General features: G+C 45.3%; 1 protein-coding gene across 4 annotated transcripts; it reads left to right on the forward strand.

Moving 5' to 3' along the window:
- Positions 1-14: 14 nt before the first annotated feature.
- ZSCAN32 (zinc finger and SCAN domain containing 32) lies at positions 15-15,705 on the forward strand. Of its 4 annotated transcripts, XM_011950192.1 has the most exons (7): positions 15-135; positions 3,334-3,873; positions 5,492-5,657; positions 8,930-9,024; positions 9,307-9,430; positions 12,847-13,329; positions 14,078-15,705. In XM_011950192.1, exons 2-7 carry the CDS (start codon positions 3,511-3,513, stop codon positions 14,935-14,937), a joined length of 2,091 nt encoding a protein of 696 aa, XP_011805582.1. In that variant the 5' UTR covers positions 15-135; positions 3,334-3,510; the 3' UTR covers positions 14,938-15,705. The 4 variants fall into 4 exon arrangements, with proteins under 4 accessions (XP_011805582.1, XP_011805584.1, XP_011805585.1 ...); XM_011950194.1 differs by lacking the exon at positions 5,492-5,657 and having other exon boundaries at positions 15-106; positions 3,293-3,873; positions 9,259-9,430; XM_011950195.1 differs by lacking the exons at positions 5,492-5,657; positions 8,930-9,024; positions 9,307-9,430.
- The last annotated feature ends 2,264 nt before the right edge of the window (positions 15,706-17,969 follow it).

A 17,969-nucleotide genomic window follows, 5' to 3' on the forward strand; every position in this document is an offset into this window, starting at 1 on the left:
ATCCCGGGAGCTGCAGTCCGGCAGCTCGACTTGCGGGCCTGCGCAGGGGCGTGCGTAGTGGGTAGAGCGAATCGCGCCCCTGACTTCCGGCCCGGAGGCTGAGGGAGTTTGTGGAGTCCCGAGTACTGGTATCCGGTGAGTCCTCCGCTTCCTTGCGGCCGGCGGGACTAGCGGCTGGGCCCTGCGACGGTCGAGGAGTCCCTCCCCGCTGAGAGCCTTCTCCGAGGCGTTTGGGTCCGGCTCCGATGGGCGTCTCCGTGGGACAGGCGGCCTCCCTCAGGCCGGGCTTCCCCAGACGCGCCGCGGTCACCGTGCCCCGTTCCCACCGCGCGGATCACCCCGAGCCTAAGCGCCGGCGCCCCGGGACCCCCTGGCCTTGACCCTGCTTATCTCGTCCTTGTCTCGCCCACTCCCTACTCATCCACAGTGCCTGACCCTGGCACCGAGTGCGTTCTGAGTACTCAATAAATAGTTACTAAGTGAAAAACCTATCCACTTGGCTCCCCATCCTCATGCTGCATTTTTTTCCCAGTGTTTGGGCCATCGCTAGAGTGAAGTAAAATTTTCAGAGAACAGCATTTTAAAATTTAACGATGAGTGGGATGTAAGGGGTCAAAAAGGGTCCAGAGGGGTGCAGGCTCCGCCTTCTGCATGAAGTTAGAAGAGCATTTATTAAATTATTCTTCAGCGAGGTAAGGTACAGGATGAACATAATGAAGGCAAGGGATGCAGGTTCTAGTCCTGGCCTTGCTGCCTAGAGCTCTGCTGTGTGATGCTTTAGGCAAGATACTTCATCGCTCTCAGTTTCTTTTTGGCTAGCGCTAACAATAATGCCCTTGATTTCTCTATCTCTAGAAGCACTGAAATGTAAAGAGAATTTAAGTGAAGGCAGTTCAAGTTCTTTGAGAAAAGGGAACCCAAATCCATTTTTAAAATATAAAAAATTTTCTTTAATTTTTAAAAAACATTTACCATCTTAACCGTTTTTAAGTGTACAGCTCAGTAGTCCTGAGTGTATTCATATTGTTGTGCATGCTGGATCCATTTTAATACCACGTGGTGAGGGTGTATCAGCTCCTGTAGAAAATGTGAATTATGATCTGCTTTAATCTGTGTTTTAAGTAGTTAAAAACCAACACAAACTAATGAAAAAAAGACTGCCTTCACTGGTGCAGTGGCTCATATACCTGTAATCCCAGCACTTTGGGAGGCCAAGGTGGGAGGATCATTTGAGCACAGGAGTTTGAGACCAGCCTGGGCAACATAGTGAAACCCCATCTCTACAAAAAATACAAAAGTTAGCCTCTATTTAAAATTATTTTTAAGGTCGGGCATGGTGGCTTATGCTTGTAATCCTAACACTTTGGGAGGTTGAAGTGGGAGGATTGCTTGAGTTGAGGAGTTTGAGACCAGCCTGGTCAACAGAGTGAGACTCCATCTCTAAAGATAAAAAATAAATAAATAAATAAATAATTTTTAAAAGTTATTGTTTAATTTTAAATTATATAAAACTTTTTAAAATTAACTCTCAAAAAAGTAAAATATTGCCTTGCATAAACTGGCCTCGGAGATCTAAACATGTTTTCAAGGCTCGAGTATATTGTCCTCTTGTGTTCGAACAGGCTCCTGTAATGGAAGAGTGGAGTACAGAGTGGGACATAGTTGCAAACAACTCTGGTCTTACATTTGCCCAATTTAGCAATTCCCAGAAAATTAAGAGCTTTCCCTACTTCTCACGTAAAATTTGAGAAAAGAATTTTAATAGGCCTAGCTGTGTGTCATATGCCCACTTCTGGGGAGGCAGGTATTGTAACTAATATCCCCACTAGAATATTTATTTATTTATTTATTTATTATTTATGAGACAGTCTCGCTCTTGTATGAGACAGTCTCGCTCTTGTTGCCCAGGCTGGAGTGCAATGGCGAGATCTCGGCTGACTGCAACGTCTACCTCCCGGGTTCAAGCACTTCTCCTGCCTCAGCCTCCTGAGTAGCTGGGACTACAGGTGTGTGCCACCATGCCCAGCTAATTTTTTTGTATTTTTAGTAGAGATGGAGTTTCATCTTGTTAGCCAGGATGGTCTAGATCTCCTGACCTTGTGATCCACCCACCTCAGTCTCTCAAAGTGTTGGGATTACAGGCATGAGCCACCACACCCGGTCGAGAGGGACTTTTTCGCAAAGGAAGAAGATGCTGCTACTAGAAGTGGGAAAGGAATGCTGGAAAATAAAAACATACAGCAAACCCAAACAGTCACTTATCCACGTTGTGTGTGTGTGGAATAATAGTGATGAAGAAGTTAATTAAGAAGCACACACACACTAGTGCTCCCCTGAGGAGAGGGTAGCAATTGGGAACATGAGTCCAGGCTTCTTGAGGATAGGGAAGGACAGGAAAAAAGACTTAGGTATGTGAGGGAAGAAGGGAAGGAACAGGTGAACTACATCGTCAGGAACAGTTTGAGTAACCTGTTAGCAGACACAGAATCTTGGCTGGGAGAAAACTATTCTTTGGTACTGTAACTGCCCAGTGGGTTCATCTTGCCCACTGCCTAGATAAAGCCAATTTGTCAAGACAGGGGAATTGCAATAGAGAAAGAATTTAATACGCATAGAACCAGCTAAATGGGAGACAAGTTTTATTACTCAAGTCAGCCTCCCCAGAAATTCAGAGGCTTTGGCAGGCAGTTGGGTAGGGAACGGGGAATGCTGACTGGTTGGGGACGCACTCATAGGGCTGTGGAAAATGGCTCCTGTGTGCTGAGTGCGATTTTGGGTGGGAGCCACAGAGGAGTCCCTAGTCTGGGTAGAGCCATCTGGCTGTCAGAAAGCAGAGGCCTGAAACGACATCTCAAAAGGCCAATCTTGGGTTCTACAATAGTGATGTTATTTAATTGGGGAAGTTGCAAATCTTGTGACCTCTGGATAATCATTTCATTATGCCTACATCTTAGCAGAATTCAGGCCCCTCTCATCCTCCTAACCTGGTGGTCTTTAATTAGTTTTACAAAGGAGTTTACTTTTGGGAAGGGTTATTATCATTCAAACTATAAACTAAATTTCACCCAAAGCTAGCTTGGCTCACGCCCAGGAATGACCAAGGGCAGTTTGGAGGTTAAAAGCAAGATGGAGTTGGTTAGATCCTATCTCTTTTAGTGTCATAATCTTCTCACTGTTAACAGTTTTTGCAAAGACAGTTTCAATATTTCTAGTGTTTTTGGATCATTGGTGTAGATTTGTGGAGGGAGTAAAGAAAAGGGATAGAAAGTAAAGCACAAGAACCAGAGTGAAGGAATGTGATAGGTTTATATTGTCTTTTTCCATCCTCTTCAGACATCCTTCAAAGTTGAGCCCTTATTTTCTCTGTACATGTCTGACACTCTCCTGTCCCACAGATTACAGAAAGACACTCCTTGCAGGAGAACATGGCTTCCCAGTGATGTGGGAAGAGATGGACTCTGATCTCCAGGGTAGAAGTGGCAACCAGAGTCAGCCAGTTCGCTGAAGCAAATGATGGCTGCAGCAGAGAGTCCCGAGGCACATCCATCCTCAAACAAGGAACCCACACAGGGCCAGAAATCAGCCCTGCAGGGTAACAGCCCTGACTCAGAGGCCTCCCGTCAGCGCTTCAGGCAGTTTTGCTACCAGGAAGTAACTGGCCCCCATGAAGCTTTTAGCAAACTCTGGGAACTCTGTTGTCAGTGGCTGAAGCCGAAGACGCACTCGAAAGAGGAAATCCTGGAGCTGCTGGTTTTGGAGCAGTTTCTGACTATCTTGCCAGAGGAGATCCAGACCTGGGTGAGGGAGCAGCATCCAGAAAACGGGGAGGAAGCTGTGGCTCTGGTTGAGGATGTACAGAGAGCTGGACAACAGGTGAGAAAAGGAAGTCAGAACTTTGTGGTTTGGGTTATGAAGAAGTTGAGGAATCCAATTACTGGAGAGGTGCTTGGTTGAGAAACACACAGTAGCCCTCTGCTGCCCACAGAAGGTCTTGGCTATCTTGGGTTGGTCCTATGCCCTTATGGTACGGGAAGAATTTCTCATCTGTGGATACAGCTGTTAGACATTCATATATTTAGTAATGTTTGAAGTCCTTAATTAAAGTGGTAAAAACACTCAGAAAAATTCTCCAAAACAAGGCCAGGGAAAGGACAACTATCCATCACTCAGGGGATGGAGGAAAACTAGAGATGCTGGTGAACGAAAATCTAGTTTCTTGCTAGGAGCTTCTTTGAGGGCAGAGTGCCATGCATCGTACACTCAACAAAATTATGTTAGAGCCAGGCCTTGCCCTGGTTCTTGCTGCCGGGATTAAGTGTTCAGTTTGGGACACTGATGGATTTATAAAATATCCTCTTATGGTCAGGACTAGGTGTGAGATCTGATCAGTATAACCAGCTTGTATCTTTTGGGAGCAAGGAGGTGGGAAAGGCACAGGAAGAGAAAAGTAACACGCCAGCTTTGGTTGTGGAAGAGTTGGTGCAATTGAAATCGGGTAAGTCTGGGAGAGGCCTAGAGTAATGGAGGGCACAGGTCAGAGGAACGTTGGTCAGCCTGAGTGGGTCTGTGACCAGAGCAGGAAGCAGCTCGCTGGGTGCCAGAGTCTGCATGGCTGGAATGGGAAGGACCTAGGCAGCAGATATGCTTGTGTTTCCCAGTGAGGAGGTAGGGAGGGATGTGCACGGCCTGTGGGAAGAGGAATGGGTGAAGGTGGATGTAGATGAAATTTGGTAGGATTGAGGAGTTAGTACTTTTGACTTAATTTAGAGACGGGAAGAGCAGCTTGGTATGGTGATGCATCAGGGAAAAAGTTGAGGAAATCAGTCTGAAGTCTGTGGGACTGGGACTCTTACTCATAAGAAAGATTGAATGGAGAGGTGCAGTAGCACTTGTATGAAGGTAGAGCTTGGAGAATTGAACTATTATAAATAGAGTGGGAATGCCAGTATGCCACTAGTCATCCTAGCCCAGGTCCCCCTCCATCACTCTGATGCTCTCTCCTCTTCTTATCCTTAACCATCTCAGAATCACACTTTATTTTATTTTTGATAGGGTCTTGGTCTGTCACTTAGGCTAGAGTGCAGTGGCATGAATGTGGCTCACTGCAGCCTCAACCTCCTGGGTTCAAGTGATCCTCTTGCATCAGCCCCCCAAGTAGCTGGGACTACAGGTGCACACCACCATGCCCAACTAATTTTTTTTATTACAGATGAGATTTTGCCATGTTGCCAGGCTGGTCTTGAACTCCTGACCTCACATGATCCACCTGCCTTGGCCTCCCAAAGTGCTGGGATTACAGGTGTGAACCACTGCACCCTCAAAGACCTAATTCTATTAATTTTTATTTTATTACAGCAGCAATACAGTGGCTCCTAGATGTTTCTCTTCTGCTTCCTTATGTTACACATTATTTTTTAATGCCACTCCTAGGAGTTGTAAAGTCCAGCTTAGGCAGGAATTTGTAGTGATGGATGATGGGGTCTGTTCTCAGGTCCCAGATTCTGAGAAGGACTTGAAAGTACTCATGGAGGAGATGGCCCCTTTGGGAACAACCAGAGAATCAATGAGATCCCAATGGAAACAGGAGGTTCCGCCAGAGGAGCTGACTTTAAAGGGATCACAGAGCTCACACCAAAGACCAGGGGAACAGTCAGAAGGTAAGCAGAAGCCTCTGTCCTCACCTGAGGCAGGTGAGGAACAATCATTTACTGGAAACAAAGGTCTGAACTGGGTCCACTCAAGGGTTCCAGACTAAATGCCTTTGAAATATATCCAAAAACCGGCCAGGCGCGGTGGCTCATGTCTGTAAACCCAGCACCTTGGAAGACCAGACAGGCGGATCACCTGAGGTCAGGAGTTCGAGACCAGTCTTGCTAACACTGTGAAACCCAGTTTCTACTAAAAATACAAAAAATAAGCCGGGCATGGTAATCCCAGCTACTTGGAAAGCTGAGGCAGGAGAATCGCTTGAACCCAGGTGGTGGAGGTTGCAGTGAGCCAAGATCACACCATTGTATTCCAGCCTGGGCTGCCTCAAAATAAAAAAAAAAGAGAAACATATCCATATCCAAAAGCAAGATTACAAATTTCAGTTGAGGGTAATAGCACTTAAAGTAGGAACAGAGATTCTTTATGTGCTAGCATAATTCTTTTTTATTACAATTCTGTTACTAAAGAATCAGGCGTCCTTAAAGGTGAACATGTTACCTTCACCTTCTGCACAGCAGTTCTTCATATACTTGAAGACATTAAATCCCCTTCCCCATCCAGCTTAATCTTTTCCAGAATATATTTTTATTATTTTTGCCTTTCTTCCAGAGCTCTATTTTTTGTTTTTACTTGTCTTAATTTTTTTAGAAAACTTTTTTTGTTTTTTAAGATGGAGTCTTGCTCCGTTGCCCAAGCTGGAGTGCAGTGGCACGATCTCTGCTCACTGCAAGCTCCGCCTCCCAGGTTCACCCAATTCTCCTGCCTCAGCCTCCCGAGTAGCTGGGACTACAGGCGCCCGCCACCATGCCCAGCTAATTTTTTGTATTTTTAGTAGAGACAGGGTTTCATTGTGTTAGCCAGGATGGTCTCCATATCCTGACCTCGTGATCCACCTCCCTCAGCTTCCCAAAGTGCTGGGATTACAGGCATGAGCCACCACGCCCGGCCTTAGAAAACTTTAACTAAAAAAATTATCTTAGCTAGGTGCGATGGCTCATGCCTGTAACCTCAGCACTTTGGGAGGCTGGAGCAGGAGGCAGCTTGAGTCTAGAAGTTCAAGACCAGCCTGGGCAACATAACAAGACCTTGTCTCTACCAAAAAAAAATTGTTTTAATTGAGGGAATGTCACATAACATAAAATTAACCATTTCAAAGTGAACAATTCAATTATGCTTAGTACATTCACAGTGTTATGCAGCCATCACCTCTATCTAGTGTCAAAACATTTTTATCATCCTAAAAAAGGAAATCCTGTACCCATTAAACAGTTGCTCCCCATTCTGTCTCCATGGATTTACGTGTTCTGGACATTTCATATAAGTCGAATCACATGTATTATGTGACCTTTTGTGTCTGTCTTCTTGTCACTTTTCATGTTTTGAGCATGTCAGTACTTTGTTTCTTTTGATGGCTGAATAATATTCCATTGCGTGGATATACCAAGGGTCTATATTTTTATAAGTCTTTTTCCATGAAGTAATTTGGCTAGATACTTGCTGCCTTTTCAGTTTAATTGAAAGCTGCCATTACAGGTTGCTAGGTAAGTTTTTTTAAGAGACAGGGTCTTGCACTGTCGCCCAGGCTGGAGTGCAGTGGTGCCTTCATAGTTCACTGCTGCCTCAAACTGCTGGGTTCAAGCAGTCCTCCTGCCTCAGCCTCCCAAAGTGCTGGAAAACAGACATGTGCCACCACACCCAGCCTGAAAAACACTGTGTCTTGATGATGTTTAAGTTGGCAAACTGTGTTGATAAAGTAGAAAATTGTCTCAGAGATTTTATTTTATTTTATTTTATTTATTTATTTATTTTGAGATGGAGTTTCGCTCTTGTTGCCCAGGCTGGAGTGTAATGGCATGATCTCAGCTCACTGCAACTTCTGCCTCTGGGGTTCAAGTGATTCTCTTGCCTCAGCCTCCCGAGTAGCTGGGATTACCTACTCCTGCCACCATGCCCAGCTAATTTTTTGTATTTTTAGTAGAGAGAGGGTTTCGCTATGTTGGACAGGCTGGTCTCAAACTCCTGACCTCAGGTGATCCGTCCACCTCAGACTCCCAAAGTGCTGGGATTACTGGCGTGAGCCACCATGCCCGGCTGATTTAAGTTTTTTTTAAGCAAAGTAATACTCTTGTTAACATCTTGATAAACTTTGCCACTTAGCATTTATTTCCTTTTAATCCTTGGGAACACCTGTGTTCTGTGTGTGTGATTTCCAAGGCTTTGGGACAGCAGGGGCTGTGAGTAGAAAGCAGGACTTGCTGCCTTCCAGGCTAGGCTCCCTCTGCTTCCCAGGCCCATGGGCCACTCACAGATCTGGAGTGTTGTTACCTCCCCAGGGGTCACATACCTCTGAGTTGCCATTAATAAGTAGTAAACATGATTCATTTTATTGGTACAATTTTTTTTTTTTTGGACACAGAGTCTCGCTCTGTTGCCCAGGCTGGAGCACAGTGGCGTGATCTCGACTCACTGCAAGCTCCGCCTCCCGGGTTCATGCCATTCTCCTGTCTCAGCCTCCTGAGTAGCTGGGACCACAGGCGCCCGCCACCACACCCGGCTAATTTTTTGTATTTTTAGTAGAGATGGGGTTTCACCATGTTAACCAGGATGGTCTCGATCTCCTGACCTTGTGATCTGCCTGCCTCGGCCTCCCAAAGTGCTGGGATTGTACAGTGTTTTAAAATTTTTTCCTGTATTTTTAAGCAATGTCACAGTCATATTTGTACAATTCTTGAAGTTGAAGACTTGAGAAAAAATACATTATCTTGGTCTGAAAAATATAAAAGGTTTCTGTTACTGTGGTATTTTAAAGAGTACTGTGGTTATCTTTGAGTGGCAGGGCTATGGAGATATTTTTGTTTTCCCACTATGATTCTCCTTTTTTCCCTGACATGTATATTTTTCTTTAAAATGAAAAAAAAAATTAAAGCTCTTATGCCAAGAGGAATCTCATGAAAGGAACTTCTCAACTCACAGAGGCTGTAGGCTCTGGCAGTGGTTCTCAAACTTGAGTTTGCCTCAGACTCATCCAGGGTGGGAGAGTCCCAGTCCCCACCTTCAGAATTTCTGATTTAGAAGATCAGAGGTGGGGCCCCAGAATTTGTATTTCTGATGGGTTGCCAGGGGCTGCTGATGCGGCTGGCCCAGGAGCCCACTTTGAGAGCTTCTGCTTTGTGCTGTTGTGTGGAAGCCGCCATCTAATAGCGGCTGTTTTTCCCCCCAGCCTGGCTTGCTCCTCAGGCTCCCAGGAACCTGCCCCAAAACACAGGTCTCCACGACCAGGAGACAGGTGCTGTGGTCTGGACAGCTGGGTCCCAGGTGAGCTGTGGTTGATGCCTTCTGTCTCCTAAATACCCACTCTCACTCCACCCTCATTTCCAGAGACATGAGAAGGATTCTGTGTGGTCCACAGGGCTTCTCGGGTTATTTTGATTCTGTCCACTCTGACATCATCACATGGCTCAGAACCTGTCCCACTGGGGGCTGACCTCCCCTGGCTTTGCCTTGCCCCTGATCTGACAACTGTGATCCTGTCTCTGACCCTCACCCCAGGCTAGAGTGGTGCTATTTTACCGGTAGCCAGCTCCAGTGTTGTTACAGGGACCAGCCACGTGTGACAACAGAGCTGTATCCCTCTGTCAGCAAGAATGGATGTGCCCAGGCCCTGCACGGAAGGCCCTCTACAGGGGTGCCACGCAGAGGAAGAACAGACACATCTCGCTGGGTAAGGATCCATCTTCCCTCCAGGTCCAGGTGGATATGTTCAGTTGTTCAGAGAAGCTGAAAGGACTTGAGAGGAAGGGAGACAGAGGGAGTGGGGAGACTGATGGGTGGAGGGAAAGGAGGAAGTAAATGGGGAACCAGAGCAGGCAAGAGAGACACAGGCAGAAATTAAAAGAAAGGGATAGCATGTGTGACAGGCAGTCAAGAACATGGGAGATAAAGGGTGAGGGAGTGGAGAAGCAAAAAGTGATAGCGAGACAGAGTCAGAACAAGCAGGCCGGAGCTGGAGCCAGACAGGTGGCCAACAGGAGCACAGATGTGCTCATGCTGAACGTGTGCTCATGCTGAACGTGTGCTCATGCACACAGGTAGCAGTAGTCACTCCCAAGTTTCTCCAGTGGCAGAGGAGATTAACAAATAAAACCACCCAACTAGGACATTCTACTATGCCCAGGCCTTCCAGGCCCTTTCCCAGCATCTCAGGACACTTGGGGAAGGTTCTGCCAAACAGACCGCTCTCTTGCCTTTCTCAAATCAGTCCTGTCCCATCTGGGCCAAATGCCTCCTTCTCAGAGCAGCCTCCCTGACCATCCAGATTCAGAGACAGACACTCTGCAGCTCACGGGGCCTAGATGTCTCCTCTGCTGCTTCACATGCAGGGTTCTCCTGGCCAAGCCCAGGGTGGGAGGGACTACACAAGGCTGTGAACCCAGGCCCTGTGACACTGCCCCGCCTCACTCTACAATGTTGTCCTCCCCAGTGGTGTGTGGTTTCTCCCTGCTCTGCCCCTGCCATCCCTCCCCTCCTTTGCCAGGAACTCCCAGTTTCCTGGCTTCGGCATATGCCATTTCTTGCTTCTTCTTCAGGCTTCTCCTGCACCTTATCTTTGTCCAGTTGCAGGAGAGTATAGTGTCTTTTTGAGCTTTGTATTACTAAATATATATGGATAATACAGTAAAGTGATATATAAATATTTTTGTATTTGTGATTTTTAACGTATTAGGTGAAATTCACATGACATAAAATTAACCACTGTAAAGTGAACAATTCTTTGGCATCTAGCACATTCAGAGTGTTGTGTAATTACCACTACATCCAGTTCCAGAACCTTTCCATCATTCCAAAGTACAATCCCACAACCATCCAGCAGTTTCTCCCCGTCCTCCCCCTGCAAGCCCCTGGCAGACACCAGTCTTCATTCTATCTCTATGGATTGCACTATTCTGAATATTTCATGTAATGGTACCTGTAATTATAATTTCTACAACATTAGGCTTATCGAATGAGGGCTTGTATTCCCCACACACTTCTGGTTTCTTGTCAACCATTCAGGATCCTTTAAAATTAGAGGTAAGAGTTGAGACAGAATGTGGAAGGACAAGTCATTCTTTCCACAAATATTAACTTAGTGCCTATAGTATCTCAGACCTAGTTCTAGGTCATTAGGTATACAACAGTGAACAAACAGATAAAGATTCCTGCCCTGTGGGAAGAGACAGACCATAGCATAATCAGTAAGCGGTAGAAGATGTTAGAGGGCGATAACCACGATGGGAGAGAAACAGCAGAGGGATGGGAATGCCAGGGCAGAGGCTGGTTTGCAGTTTTCAGTTTGGGTCCTCAGGGTCACTCTCACTGAGAAAATGACATTTGAAAAGACTTACCAAAGGAGAAGGGATGAGCCATGCAGCCATATCCCGCATGGAGGAAGAGTGTAAGACAGACGCAATAACGGCCTGGAGCAAGGTGGGCATGCCAGTTCACTGGCACAGAGTGCACCCATGAGTAATGAGAAAACGAGCTCAGAAAGCCAGCTCAAATGAGTGCTGCCAGCTGAGACTGAGAGGGAGCAATTAGAAACTTTTATAACAAATTAACATTGCTACACTTTTCAGTTCTATTTTTATTGTATTTTACAAAAGAAATAAGCACAAGACTCCTGTCCTTCATAGATAATTTGAGAAGTACTAATACAGGATCATGAGGCCCTACATGAAGGACTTTTTTATTCTGAGTGAAATGGGGGAGTCTCGTGTGGTTCTGGGCAGAGGAGTAATAGTTTTAAAAGGACCACTTTGAGTATTTCACTTTATTTGGCACTTAACTCTATGTAAACATTTATTCATGTCTCTTTTTGCTAGAGAGACTTCTACAGGACTATGACCTCCTTGAAGGCAGGGTTCATGTAATATTTATATTTCTTAGAAACTGGCATTGTAGGCACTGTTAAATTGAATAACAAAGGAGGGGACTCCCTCTGGCTGCTGGGTTGAAAGTTGACTGTAAAAGGTCCAGAGTGAAAGCAAGACCAGATAGGCTATGGCAGTGATCCAGGCATGAGGTTACGGTGGCTCAGTGTGGAGCAGAGGGGGTGACAAGAAGAGGCTGGTACCCTTCAGAGCATCACAACCAGATGTTGGAATGCACTTGCTGGGACAGCTCTAGTCAAATCAGTCCTCATCAGCTGGCCCAGATGAGCAGCAGGAGTGTGTGGTGAGGGTTCTTGAGTAGCCAGTCATCCTGAACTGCTCTTCTCAGATGTTTACTGCTTATTCTTACCTTGCTGTGTTAACTGCTGTCATTTTCTTGTATCTACAAGGATGACAGGAGATATAAACAGATAGAGATGGGCCAAATGAGGAGGTATTCCTGTATCAGGGAGGGAACAGGCCGATATATCCTTACAACCAGTTCCTCTGTTCCCTGAATCTTTGCTTTACTCGAGAGCATCACCTGTTTGCTGTGTCCTCTTATGTGGCCACCTTCAGGAAGTCCCACAAATGTCAAGGCAGGCAACCCTTATTGCCAGCCATCTCTCCAGGAGAAATGAGTAGGACTGAGGATAATTAAAGACATTTAAAAGGCAGCTTGAGTAAATAACCCTACAAGTCCTCAGTGGAGGGAATGTCTTTTGTATTATACTAAAAGTTTTCATGTTTTAGACAAAAGGCCACAGTGAGATTTCTTCCTAGAAATAACAATAGCCAGTTGTGGCACAGTTTGAGAAACCAGGATGTAACTTTTTTTTTTTTTTGAGATGGAGTCTTGCTCTGTCGTCAGGCTGGAGTGCAGTGGCACAATCACAGCTCACTGTAACCTCTGCCTCCTGGGTTCAGGTGATTATTCTTCCTCAGCCTCCTGAGTAGCTGGGACTACAGGCACATGGCACCACACCCAGCTAATTTTTTTTGTATTTTTAGTAGAGACAGGGTTTCATCATGTTAGCCAGGATGGTCTCAATCTCTTGACCTTGTGATCCGCCCGCCTTGGCCTCCCAAAGTGCAGAGATTACAGGTGTGACCCACCGCACCCGGCCTAGGATGTAACTTTTTAAGCTGCTAAAACCTCACACTGCAGTATGTACAGTCCTCCATGATCTAATTGACAGATCTGATTGACCTATTCTTTGTCCCCCAGCAACAGGTGTGCCCTGGGGCTATGAAGAGACCAAGACACTCCTGGCTATTCTTAGTAGTTCTCAATTTTATGGAAAACTCCAGACCTGTCAGCAGAACAGCCAGATCTACAGGGCCATGGCGGAACAACTCTGGGATCAGGGTTTTCTGCGGACCCCAGAACAGTGTCGCACCAAGTTCAAAAGCCTACAGTTGAGTTACTGCAAAGTGAGGAGAGGCCGTGTGCCTGAGCCTTGTATCTTTTATGAGGAAATGGATGCTCTTTCAAGCTCCTGGGCCTCTGCACCTCCTATGGCAAGTGATGCTGTTCCTGGCCAAGAAGGAAGTGATATTGAGGCGGGAGAGCTGAATCACCAGAACGGGGAGCCCACGGAGGTAGAAGATGGCACTGTGGATGGTACAGACGGGGATGAAAAGGACTTCAGGAATCCTGGCCAGGAAGTCAGGAAACTTGACCTGCCAGTGCTGTTCCCAAACAGACTTGGTAAGACTCTCCCTGATAGTCAAAGGATGGCAAAGTCCACTTTAGAGGCCATTAGTCTAGCAGTTGAGTGGGAGCTGTCACTGATCCTGGCATCATCATCATCTTGATGTGTCACCCTATCCAAGCCAGGAGTTTTGGTTTTCATGGAGTTTAAAGATTATTCCCCTTGCATTTTAGAGCCCTGATTTTGCATTTGCCAACCTCTTTCACTAAGTTCATGTCATCTTTTCCTATGGAGTTTCACTACTTTGCATTGTCAGACTGCTGGTTAGGCCTCCAGACCAGGTCTGTCTTCTCCCTCCTCCTGTAACGTGGTCTTGCCTTTCACAGCCAGAGCCTGTGCTGGCTGGGTACTTAGCACCTTGCTTTCTTCCTGTTTGAGCTGGCCAAGACCAGGGTTGCCTTTTGTTGTTTTGCTGCCAGAAGTTAGAACATTCAAGAATTGAGGGTACACCTATAAACAGACTGGCAGATGACACAGAGCTTGACGTCTTGCCTCAGTCTGTCATTGTGTCAGAACATCCGAAAAAAGATAGGAGAAAAGTTGGAGTTTAGGGCATAATTTTTCTGTAATAATTTGGAGCTCAAAAATATTACAATTAGAAAATAAAAAGCTGTTCATTAGCAGGAGACTTAATCACATGAAGAATTTCAATTAGATATTTTTTCTACATAGTATAGTTATAACTTTGCATTCCATTGTTTTCCTTCTCTATAGTCCACTGTATTTCTGTGGGTTTTTTTCCAGGTTTTGAGATCAAGAATGAGATTAAAAAAGAAAATCTAAAATGGGATGATTCAGAGGAAGTAGAAATAAACAAAGATTTACAGAGAAAGTCCAGAGGAGTTTTTTGGCACTCTGAGCTACAAAAAGGCTTGGAGAGTGAGCCAACATCAAGAAGGCAACGTAGAAATTCTCCAGGGGAGAGTGAGGAGAAAACCCCATCCCAGGAGAAGATGAGTCACCAGAGTTTTTGTGCCAGGGACAAAGCCTGTACACACATCCTCTGTGGGAAAAACTGCTCTCAGAGTGTGCACTCTCCCCACAAGCCAGCACTCGAACTGGAAAAAGTATCTCAATGTCCACAATGTGGGAAAACCTTTAGCCGAAGTTCTTATCTTGTTCGGCATCAGAGAATCCACACAGGCGAGAAGCCTCACAAGTGCAGTGAGTGCGGGAAAGGCTTTAGTGAGCGCTCCAACCTCACTGCCCACCTACGAACTCACACAGGGGAGAGACCCTACCAGTGTGGGCAGTGTGGGAAAAGCTTCAACCAGAGTTCCAGCCTCATTGTCCACCAGAGGACCCATACTGGGGAGAAGCCTTACCAGTGCACTGTCTGTGGAAAGAGATTCAACAACAGTTCCCAGTTCAGTGCTCACCGGCGCATCCACACTGGGGAGAGCCCATACAAGTGTGCAGAGTGTGGGAAAAGCTTCAACAACAGCTCCCACTTCAGTGCCCACCGAAAAACCCACACTGGTGAAAAGCCTTACAGGTGTTCTCACTGTGAGAGAGGCTTCACTAAGAACTCTGCCCTCACCCATCATCAGACAGTACACACGAAAGTACTACTCTCATCACAGGAAGGAAGAGATGTGTTATGAGTGTGTAAGAAAACTGTCAGATTTGTTCCTCAGGTCAGCATGTATGTGTTCCTTAGAGCCTTCTTCTGTTGTGGAGAGATCTAGCCAGTCCGTGACTTGGCAACAGACCTACTGACTACTGGATCTTAAGACCCATGTCTAGGACCAGGAATCAGCATAAGGATGCTGACCTCTCCTGGGTGTGCCTGTGACTCCAGAGTGCTATCTTACTGTGACTTAAAGTTTGATGGAGAGAAAGCTGTAGGGTCCATAAATTCTGCCAGGAAACCAGGGTCTTCCTGTTCCTAGAACTGAGAATGGGCACCCAGTGATCTGAGAACACGGTCTGGGCTAACGTAGTCCTCACACAGGACTGAGAAAGAAAGTGTCCCCTTTCCTGGGAAGCACATGTAGAAATTAAGAGCCTGAATCTCTTTTAAACCAATAATTGACCTCTAGGCACCTGCCATACTAGTACTAACTTCAGGGAAGAAGACACTACTCTTTGTAACCCAGCCACCACCAGAAAGGGAACAAAAAGAAGGAAGGTTAAACCACTGGATAATACTGAATCTGTTTCACTAAGTGACTTAACCTTAGAGTAAGCGTAACATCCAGGTTAATTTTTTATAAGACTTATCCTTTTATTATCGCCCTCATCATAGTTCCTAATTGTCTCTTAAAGTGGTTTATAGACATCACTATTTCTGATAATAATTTACAAATGACTAGAAACAAATTTATAAACATTACTAATTTCTGATGAAAATAAAGTTGCTTCTCCCTCCACTTCCTTGGCCTTTGGTTGTAATTTTCTCCATTAGAAACTATACTCATGCAGAAGCCTGCAGGGTCCTGAAAATGACATATATGTAAGTGTAGAGTCTGCTTCAGGGAAGTAGGACATGCAGAGAAGGAACAGGGGTAGGAAATAGGGAAAAGAGGAAATGAATTGGGTTGGGAAGGATTTGTGCCATCATGAGAGTGAAGATCACAGAAGCAAGGGAAAAACAAGTTTCATCAGGAGATTCTGACTCCTGAAGAGTTTGGTAGATGAGAATGGTAGATGAAAGGAAGGATGGGAACGAGAAGCACTAGGAACCAAAGTTAAAATTCATCTATGGTGAGTCACAGATACTTAAACTTTTATGAAATCGCCATGGATAAAAAGTGGTAGAAGATAGGTACATTTGTCTACGGTTGTTGGCTGGTGCACACAAGGTAGCAGGAAGTTGTCTAAGGTATGGTGAAAAACAAGCATCATGGTCTCTTGAGTTTTTTTGAAAAGTTAAGCATCTGCCCCAAGAATACTTGCCAGCAGTGCTTGCAGCTGCAGTGTTTACCCTGAGATAACTTTGCCACAAAATATCTTGCTTTTATTATTTTATTTATTTATTTATTTTTTGAGACAGGGTCTCTCTCTTTGCCCAGAATGGAGTGCAGTGGTGCAATCTCAGGTCACTGTGCCCTCTGCATCCCAGGTTCAAGCAATTCTCATGCCTCAGCCTCCCAAGTAGCTATGACTACAGGCCTGCACCACCATGACCGACTAACGGGGTTTGCCATGTTGACCAGGCTAGTCTTGAACTGGCCTCAAGTGATCCTCCTGCCTCAGCCTCTCAAAGTGCTGGGATTACAGGTGTGAGCCACTGCTCCTGGTCATCTTGCTTTTATTATTTTCACATTGCTCTAGTATATCAAATTTGGAAGCAAAGGACATCATTCTATTTACAGCATTTAGTAGTGGTATTTCCTTTTACAAAATACAGTAATTCTCGATCACTGAAAATGTCAAATCCTAGAAAATGTAGCATTCTTACATATGATGTTAACATCATTCTCTAACAGTTGTAGGCCAAAGATCTATTTGATGAATCTGATTTTTCTGAAAGACAATGCTGATGATTCAGGCTATTCTAATGTTCTGTTTAGAAATAACTCCAAGAATAGTTTTTACATTTTATTTTCACATTGAAAATCAGTCCCATACAAATGTGCAGAGTGTGGGAAAAGCTTCAACAATAGCTCCCACTTCAGTGCCCACTGAAAAACCCACACTGGTGAAAGTCTTACAGGTGTTCTCACTGTGAGAGAGGCTTCACTAAGAACTCTGCCCTCACCCATCATCAGGCAGGGCAGGTGCAGCTGAGCAGAACAGAATTAGAAGAGCAGTCAGACATTCATGTGGCCAAGAAGCACATGAAAAAATGCTCATCACTAATCAAAAGAGAATTGCAAACCAAAACCCCAATGAGATGCCATCTCACAGCAGTCAGAATGGTTATTACTAAAATGTCAAAAAATAACAGATGTCGGTCAGTTGCAGAGAAAAGGGGATGCTTATACACTGCTGGTGGGAATGTAAATCAGTTCAGCCACTGTGGAAAGCAGTTTGGAAATTTCTCAGAGAACTCAGAGCTACCATTCAACCCAGCAATCCCATTGCTGGGCATATAGCCAAAGGAATAATCATCCTACCAAAAAGACACAGGCACACATATGCTCACTGCAGCGCTATTCACGATAGCAAAATCATGGAATCAATCTAGATGCCCATCAATGGTGACGCAGATAGAGAAAATGACACCATGGGATACTACACAGCCATAAAAAAGAATTAAATCATGTCCTTCGCAGCAACATGGATGGAGCTGGAGGCCATTATTTTAAGTGAATTAACACTGGAAGAGAAACCCAAATACCACAAGTTCTCGCTTGTAACTGGGAGCTTACAACTACACATGGATACAAAGAGGGGAACAACAGACACTGGGGCCTACTAGAGGGTAGAGAGCGGGAGGAGGGTGAGGACGGAAAACTACCTATTGGGTACTATGCTCATTACCTGGGTGACAAAATAATCTGTATACCAAACCCCCTCGACATGGAATTTACCTGTGTAACAAACCTGCACATTTACCCCCGAACCTAAAATGAAAGCTTGAAAGAGGAAAAAAAAAATAAAAGAGTGGTCAAGGCCTCAGCACCATAGGGACATAGAGCACATCAGGGTCCTGTTGGCTTAGGGCAGTGCAGGAAGGTCTGTGGCCCCT

The sequence above is a fragment of the Colobus angolensis genome, unplaced genomic scaffold (assembly GCF_000951035.1).
Source record: "Colobus angolensis palliatus isolate OR3802 unplaced genomic scaffold, Cang.pa_1.0 Scaffold303, whole genome shotgun sequence".
NCBI lineage: Eukaryota > Metazoa > Chordata > Mammalia > Primates > Cercopithecidae > Colobus > Colobus angolensis.

Bases quoted from the DNA above. Each gene is read 5' to 3' on its own strand.
- ZSCAN32 (XM_011950192.1), top strand. From the start codon at position 3,511: ATGATGGCTGCAGCAGAGAGTCCCGAGGCACATCCATCCTCAAACAAG. The intron at 3,874-5,491 runs GTGAGAAAAGGA...GTCTGTTCTCAG, and splicing joins TACAGAGAGCTGGACAACAG to GTCCCAGATTCTGAGAAGGA. The intron at 5,658-8,929 runs GTAAGCAGAAGC...TTTTCCCCCCAG, and splicing joins ACCAGGGGAACAGTCAGAAG to CCTGGCTTGCTCCTCAGGCT.